The sequence below is a fragment of the Castanea sativa genome, chromosome 3 (assembly GCF_040712315.1).
Source record: "Castanea sativa cultivar Marrone di Chiusa Pesio chromosome 3, ASM4071231v1".
Classification (NCBI taxonomy): domain Eukaryota; kingdom Viridiplantae; phylum Streptophyta; class Magnoliopsida; order Fagales; family Fagaceae; genus Castanea; species Castanea sativa.
In genome coordinates, this window is record NC_134015.1 from 15,710,481 (window position 1) to 15,718,691 (window position 8,211).

General features: G+C 37.4%; 1 protein-coding gene across 1 annotated transcript; it reads left to right on the top strand.

Moving 5' to 3' along the window:
- The first annotated feature begins 202 nt into the window (after nt 1-202).
- LOC142629282 (sec-independent protein translocase protein TATA, chloroplastic) lies at nt 203-7,854 on the top strand. The gene is made up of 2 exons (XM_075803233.1): nt 203-679; nt 7,452-7,854. The coding sequence occupies exons 1-2, from the start codon at nt 332-334 to the stop codon at nt 7,584-7,586; spliced, it is 483 nt and encodes a 160-aa protein (XP_075659348.1). The 5' UTR covers nt 203-331; the 3' UTR covers nt 7,587-7,854.
- Nucleotides 7,855-8,211: the final 357 nt, after the last annotated feature.

The window sequence follows — 8,211 nt, forward strand, 5'->3', positions numbered from 1 at the left end:
AAAAAATAAAAACTGTTACCAAATATAACCTAATGCTAAAATCAAACCAATTTTTTTTAACGGTGAGATTCCCTAAAAACTGAAAATGAATACAAATCCCATCCATACAGATATACAGTCCCTTAACCCTTGCGCCGAATCCGAATCCCATCTATACGGGCTGACCCATGAGCCATAATCCATAATCAAGTCCAAACAAAGAAAATCTGGTCAACCATTCAAAACTCGCAGCCTCCACCCCTACCTCTTCAACCTCCTTATTCGTTATCCATTTTCGCCAACCAGCAACACCTCCAAAACCCATAACCCAAAAAACAAAAACAAAAAATCAATGGAGATCTCATCTAGTTGTCTCTCTCCAGTCTCTACTTCCATTCCAAGAGTAACCCCACCATCTCTCCCCTTCTCTTCCTCCAACTCCACCTTCTTTACCAGTAATGCCACCCTCACTTTCTTCAACAAAACCAAGCCCAACAACAACAACACTCTGGTACTGGGTGGAGCTACAACCAGGACCAGAGTTGAGAGAGCAAGAAAGGGTCTGACTTGTAACGCTTTGTTTGGTCTTGGAGTGCCTGAGCTGGTTGTTATTGCTGGAGTTGCAGCTCTGGTTTTTGGGCCCAAGAAGTTGCCTGAAGTAGGAAAGAGTATTGGCAAGACTGTCAAGAGCTTCCAACAGGTTTGTAAGTTCAAATTGAGTCAGTTTATTTTGTTGGGATATGATTGAAAGTTTTGGTTTTTAATGTTGTTTGGTTCTCTGGGAAATGAAAGGGGAGAATCTTATACTCAGGAATTCAGTATGCAATAATGGGGGACATTCGATTTACAATGAAACTTTTTTTTCTTTTCTCTTTTTTTGAGAAAACGATTTACAACGAAACTTAATGTACTTTTTAAGAAAAACTTACCAAAAATATATAGTTGTTGAGAAAAGTGAGGAAAAGGGTAGCAAAGAAAATTGGTATCTTATGGCTTATCCACAAAAAAAAGGAAGAGATACTGAAGGAAAAGAAAATCGGTATCCTATGGCTTATCCACAAATATATAGTGTCTAATGTTTTTATATGTTGTTTTGGTTTCCAAAAGATATGGCAAACTGAACTGAAGGAAGCTTAGTACTTGTATTGGGTTATGATTGAGGGCTAAAAGGGATACTGAAGTAAAGAAAAAGAAAGCTTGAAACTTGTGTTTGTAGAAATGATTGTGTTCTCTTAAATTTACTTAACAGTTGTTTTAGGGGTCAATTGTGTGGAATTTTTAGATTTCGTAGATAATTAAAGAATGAAACTCCTTGAATTAAGATTATGTGTTGTGAAAGTCCAAACTTCGTATTATTGGAATACATATTCATTTGCTCCTTGTGATATTGTTTTAAATTTTGATGTCTTGCTATTATGCTTTATTACAAAGGTACAGAAAGAAAGTCATGTACTGAGATATTCTATATGATTACATTTTGTTTGTCGTATCATGCGTTTTCTATGAAATATTTGATCGTACCAGCTATCATTAACTTATTATTTATTTTGGCATTTCAAAGTTCAGTTTAGTTTTAACTTTTAGGTGAATTCGTGGGGGTGATATATGGATTAGTTTCATTCTTGCTATTAACATCTGTAATTGAGTTCGGAAATATTTTGGTTGATGATAATGTAAGGACCTATTCCTAATCCTTGACACTCCCCCTCTGTGTTTGAGGGAGAGAAGGTCAGGCTTGAAGATTAGATGTTAAGGGAAAGACCAACCATGAATAAATGCTTTCAAATGAATCAAACCAATCAGCTTTTTGTTAACAGTGGCAGTCCAGTAATTTGAGCTTATTCATTAGCACTTCCTGGTAAAATTGAATTCCTGAAATTTACTTTATATATGATAATGGTAAGATTTCTTTTTATGTAGGAAAAGTAATCACAATAGAAGATTCGCCTTTCTAGGTACCCTCCCTCCTGACTCTCTCAATAGGACTTTTAGAGGACTTTAAGCCTAAGGAAGGACTTCATGCAGATGATTCCTATGCTATCTAATAACTGCTGAATCTTTGAAAACATTTTATCATAACTATAACAACTTTGCATTAGTAGTCGGTATCTTGATTAAGCTGTGCCCTATGCTGTATGGACTTGAGTGACCAAGTGGGGGCTTTGGATGCTAGTATGTGCCAAGTGTTAGATTCTTATGTTATTCAAAGATTTTCTACCATTTTGGAGTGTATGGTAGCCATACTACCCTTACCCATCTCATGCAGTGCAGACATGGGGCATGGGCATGGTAGGTTGAAAGTAATGCTCATCCTGCTTGCAACATTTAGACAGACACAGGATACTTTTGTCCAACCGTGTACTTTGTGGTGCTCCAACCTGATATAACAGCATCCATAATCTGTCTCCATTTCAAGGCCTTACAAACTTGACACATAATCAGTACTTTGGTATTTACTCTTAGCCCATACGCTAACCATATAGAAGCATTGAAACTACAAGTCTACAACTAACAACTTAGGTTAAGATCCACGTACCATGTTCAGGGGGCTAAGGGAGAGGAATAATTTAACCTTATGTATAGGTATGCAATTTTTTGTTTTTTAGATAAGTAATAATTTTTAATGGAAACACAGGAGCCAGGAGGTACATACACTTTTATTTTTATTTTTATAGATAATAAGAGTATTATTAAACAAACTGTAAAATAGAAGAAAGCAAATACAAGGTGTTCATGATGGTGAACACAAGGAAATGAAACAAACAAACAAACAACAATAAAAAACTTAAAAGAGCAATACTAAGAGAAGAAATAAACTCCAAGATATTGGAACAATCCGAGAAGCCCCAACACCAAGACCAATCAAATAAAGTCTTCTGGCCTAGAACTTGTAATTGAGCTAAAGATTTCTTGGTATCCTCAAAAGAGCGTCGATTTCTTTCCGACCAAACAATCCACATCAAACAGCTAGGAACCATATTCCATATGTCTGAATTAAATTTTCCTAGCCAATAGCTCCAACAATACACCAAGCTTTCCATAGAGCCTGGCATGATCCATTGGGTCCCAAAGATTTGAAACATATAGACCCATATTGAGTGAGCTACAGGACAATGGAGGAGATGATCCACAGTTTCCTCATTCCGATGGCACATACAACACCGATTCACCAAAATGCACCCCCTAAGTATAGGATTATCCAATGTAAGGATTTGCCCATGAACCATTGTCTAGACAAAAAATGCCACCCTCTTAGGAATCTAAGCTTTCCAAGCCCCCTTCCACGGAAAATTGGAGGCGGCTGCACCCCTAATGTTATTGTAATAGGACCGGATATCAAACTTGCCATTCTCGTTGAGTCACCAATGAGAAGTGTCACTCCCACCACCCCTAGGGATCCGAGATTGAATGAACTCAAGGAAGTGTACGGTTAAGAACCTAGATTTTGATGGAGATAGAGGGGGATAAAGCACCTGAGCCAGAAGGCTTCACCGTGGCTTTTTTTCAAAAATGTTAAGAGTGTGGTGGAGGTGGATGTCATGGCTGTTTTTGAGCACTTTCACAGGTATTCAGTGTTTGAACTGTCTTTAAATGCCTCGTTTCTCTCTCTAATTCCCAAGAAAAATAATGCTATTGATGTTAAGGATTTTCGGCCTATTAGTTTGGTAGGGAGTGTTTACAAGCTGCTGTCTAAGGTGTTGGCAAATAGATTGAGGGTTGTGATAAATAGTCTCATCTGTGAGTCTCAAAATGCTTTTGTTGGTGGGAGACAAATTTTGGATTCAGTGCTTATTGCTAATGAGTGCCTAGATAGCAGATTGAAGAGTCATGTACCCGGGGTGATTTGCAAATTGGACATTGAGAAAGCCTATGACCATGTGAATTGGGATGCATTGTTCTATCTATTGGATAGGATGAGTTTTGGGGTGAAATGGAGGGGGTGGATTAAGGCTTGTATATCTATTGTTCGCTTCTCTATTGTTGTGAATGGATCTCCGGTAGGCTTTTTTGGAAGCTCTCGTGGGTTGAGACAAGGTGATCTACTGTCCCCTCTTCTTTTCCTTTTAATTATGGAAGTACTAAGTAGGATTTTGAGGAAAACTGAGGATTGTGGTATGCTTTGTGGTTTTCATGTGGGGCCAACTAATTCTATAGGGGTACGCATTTTGCATTTTCTGTTTGCAGATGATACCATTCTGTTTTGTGATGTTTCTATAGATCAGTTGTTTTCCATTAGGCTGTCTTTGATTTGCTTCCAAGCATTTACTAGTTTGAAAGTTAATGTGGGGAAGAGTGAGATTGTTCCGGTTGGGGAGGTTGGAAATATAGATGCTTTGGCTACCATTCTTGGGTGTAGGGTGGGTAGTCTGCCTATGAAATACTTGGGAATGCCGTTGGGTACCCCATACAAAGTAGCATTTGTGTGGAATCCTATATTGGAGAGGATGGAGAAGAAACTCTCAGGTTGGAAGCGTCTTTATTTATCAAAGGGGGGTAGCTTACTCTATTGAAGAGTACTCTTTCTAGCCTTCCTACTTACTACCTATCATTATTTGTCATCCTTGTAGCTGTGGCTGATAGATTGGAGCGTATTCAAAATTTTTTTTTATGGGGATCTTTAGAGGAGTGTTTTAAATATCTTTTGGTGGCTTGGGAGAAGGTGTGTTTACTGATAGATATGGGTGGTTTGGGGATTAGGAAGTTAGTGTATTTTAATAAAGCCTTGTTAGGGAAATGGTTATGGAGGTTTGGACGAGAAGGCACTCATCTTTGGAGGAGGGTTATTGCAACTAAATATGGAGAGGGTCAAGGGGGGTGGACTACTAAACTATGCAAAAGGGCCCGTGGATGTGGTCTATGGCGTGGTATTCATGATGGTTGGGAGAATTTCTCCAAACATGTGGCCCTGGTGGTGGGTGATGACAATCGTATTCTTTTTTTGCATGATAAATGGGTTGAAGATAACTCACTTAAAAGGCTCTATCCTCAGTTGTATGTGTGTTCTAATGACAAGGAAGCTTGCATTTCTGATGTATTATGCTACCAGGAGGGTGGAATCGATAGAATTTGGAATTTGAGACTTCATAGGGATTCCCACCACCCCTATACACACACTGTAAAGTCCACAAATAAGAATTTCAGCTCAATAACTAAGACCTTCACGCCATTTAATGTACGGTTATTCCTCCCCCTCCATGTTACCCACATTAGAGAAAAAGGATGTGTATCCCTATTTGCAAGATGTTTCTTATCAGAACATATAATCAGGAGTAATTGTCAAATAAAAGGGACCCATTTTCTCTGGCATTGATTATTTGTTTGAATTGACCTGTGTGCAGTGGAAGCCTATATAGCTCTAATATGAGTTACAAAACCATAGTTACATATATACATATATAGTTACAAAAAAGTCTTAAAGAACTGTTAATACTACTGTTTTTCTATAATAACACCAAGTCAGGGTCTAAAGGTATGGTCTGGATTTTCCCATGATAGGAAACTTAAAGATGAGAAACACATCTGTCTTTCTATCCTTCCCTCACACAAATTGGAGAACCTGCTCCTTTACTGAAACGGCAGCTCTAGGGCTTAGTTAATAGAATTGACTTTATAGACTGTATGTTATGACATTTTAAGTGGTTCTTTGAGAGTCTCTTCTATGCTGGGGACTATGGAGATAGACAGATGAGAAGGAGATAGGTTGGCATCATTTTGGGATATATGGGAAAAGGGTGCATTTTCCATGTGGTGAATGATGTGGAAAGGTGGGAATCTGAATCTGCTTGGTTTGTTGAACATCGAACAGGATACCCACAGTCAACCAGCTCATATTTTTCATAGTGTAGAGAGGATATTTGTTGGAAGTTTTTTTTCTTTTGTGGTTGGATTTGTATAAAGGATAGGCTTTCAGAACAGGGAGAGAGAGAGAGAGAGAGATCAGAAGTTTTTTTTATCTAAAGATTTTATCCTATGAGGGATCAGAAGAAGTTGATATTGGTGCAGGGTGGAAGCACGTATGTAATTAGTATTTTCCTTAAATAGTCAAGATTGAGTGATGACATTTTTATCCTACAAGGGTTTGGAAGAAGTTGATATTGGTGCAAACATATATGTAATAAGTTGTATTTTCCTTTAAAAGCTGTGTATAGATGACTGGGGCAACAACATTTTAGCTGAACTTCATTTTCTACCCATTCTTAAGAATTTCATTCTTGTTTTAAAATCTTATTTGCATTCATATCCTCCCTATGTAAGTTCATCCCTTATTTTCAGAAAAATAATTTTTGGGGTGGAGGGTGCAGGGATTGTTTTCTGTTGTTCAAAAAGGATGGGATAGGAGTTCCAAAAAGAAACTTGAAAGAATGCATAAAATTTCGCATCTGCTTCATAATCACTGAACGATTCATAGACTTAAAAATAAATGCCTACAGTTTCTGTGAGCATTGGCATAGAGGAGTGAACTTAGCCTGTCTACAAATGCTTAAAATGAATGCGTACACAGAGTGACACATAGCCTATGCTCTCTGATGTGCAGCAAGTGATGTGCTTTGATATGGAATCATGTTGCAAGTTGCAGCTTTTTCCTTTTGATTCCCAAGTTTAGATATACATAGATGAAGTTTCCAACTTATTATTGGCTGATAGTTCTGTGCCTTTTTTTTTGGGTGGGGAGAGGAGGAGGGGTGTGGCTGAAGGACATGGTATAGAGGCTTAGAGAGAGAGAGATGCTAGTGAAACATAAAGGCCCCGAATGTTGTATCAGTGCATTTCATACAGTGTTATGACAACCCAGCTGCTGTTGTAATCTTTTGAAAATAACCAATGCTGCAGTAGAAATTGAAAAGGAGGTTATTTATTTTAATCATGCAATGCAGTTGTAACGACCCAAGGAAAAGCGCTAGCCACATTTGCGCTATACTTCAAAAAGATTAGTCACAATTAAGGTTCTTTGTAGTTGTTAATAAAGTCCAGATCTATCTAGTAAATACTTGATGTGGAACTCATCACACACTCAAACACATCGCACAATCAATCAAATTGGAGCATCATAGCATTTGTTTAAAATTTGTACTAAGTAAATGGTAAGCCTCATTTAACTGCCAATTGGGATATAAGTGGAGAGGAACAGTGAATCTGTCTTAAACCCAATGTGAATCGATTGGACATGATGGATTGACCAAGTTCCAGAGATCTCGCAGACATAAAAATAGTTTGTAGTTATGTACCAGTTACATACATACGCAATTGGGCACCCCACAAATGTGGCAGAACAAGAAACAAAGAAATTGATCTTTTAGGAGGCTTTTCCATTGACGTGTTATTGCCCAATTGTCATTTCTTGGTCAAAACTTGATCATTAATCATTGTGCTTGCCACACGTGCTGAAAATTAGTGGAATCTGTATCATCCAATGTTTTTGGCCAGATTCTTGTTTATAATCTAAGTATTTGATTTTTCTGTCAATCTTTTAGGCCGCAAAAGAGTTTGAGTCTGAGCTTAAAAAAGAACCTGATTCCATAACAGAGCCTCCCGTGGAGAAACCTACGGCTGTCATTGAAGAGGAGAAACAAGACATCAAGGTTTCAAGCACAAAGGAGAGTGTATGATATCTGTAGAAATATCATTTGGTACACTGTTTCAGTTTTCCACTATTGAATTAATGGTTTTAGTAAAATTATTCATATCCAGTGTAGATCAGTCATGTAAGAAATTTCCTTCAAGTTTAAGATCATGCTTGCTAAGAGTTTCATAACTAGCTTATCTAGAGCTTTACATTGGTCAGAAGACCAAGTTTTACATAGCAATTGAAGGTCGGGATAATCAACTACTCCATTATTTTCAAACAAATCAATTTTTCATTTGATTTTTCTCTGCTTCCCTAAGCTAATTTGTCTTCCAAAAAATATACTGAGTATGTTTTTAGAAATAGTTGCATGGATCAAAGACGGTACAACCCAGTGGGGGGTACAAGTCTTTCTACTCTTGGAAATGTGTCATCTTGTTGTAGGGCATAATGATAATTACGTTGTACAGTCACAAAACACCCTCAATTTTCTTTATATATGTTATAATGTGCTACAGAATAGTGTACTTCTAATGTTATTTAAACATAAAATTGGTGCTGTTTTTGGTTTGAGATCACGTGCAATATCCAAGTTATTAAACCGAATGTTACCTTCTTCTTTTTTTTTTTTTTTTTTTGCGGATGTATAGAAAATTGAATGTTATTTA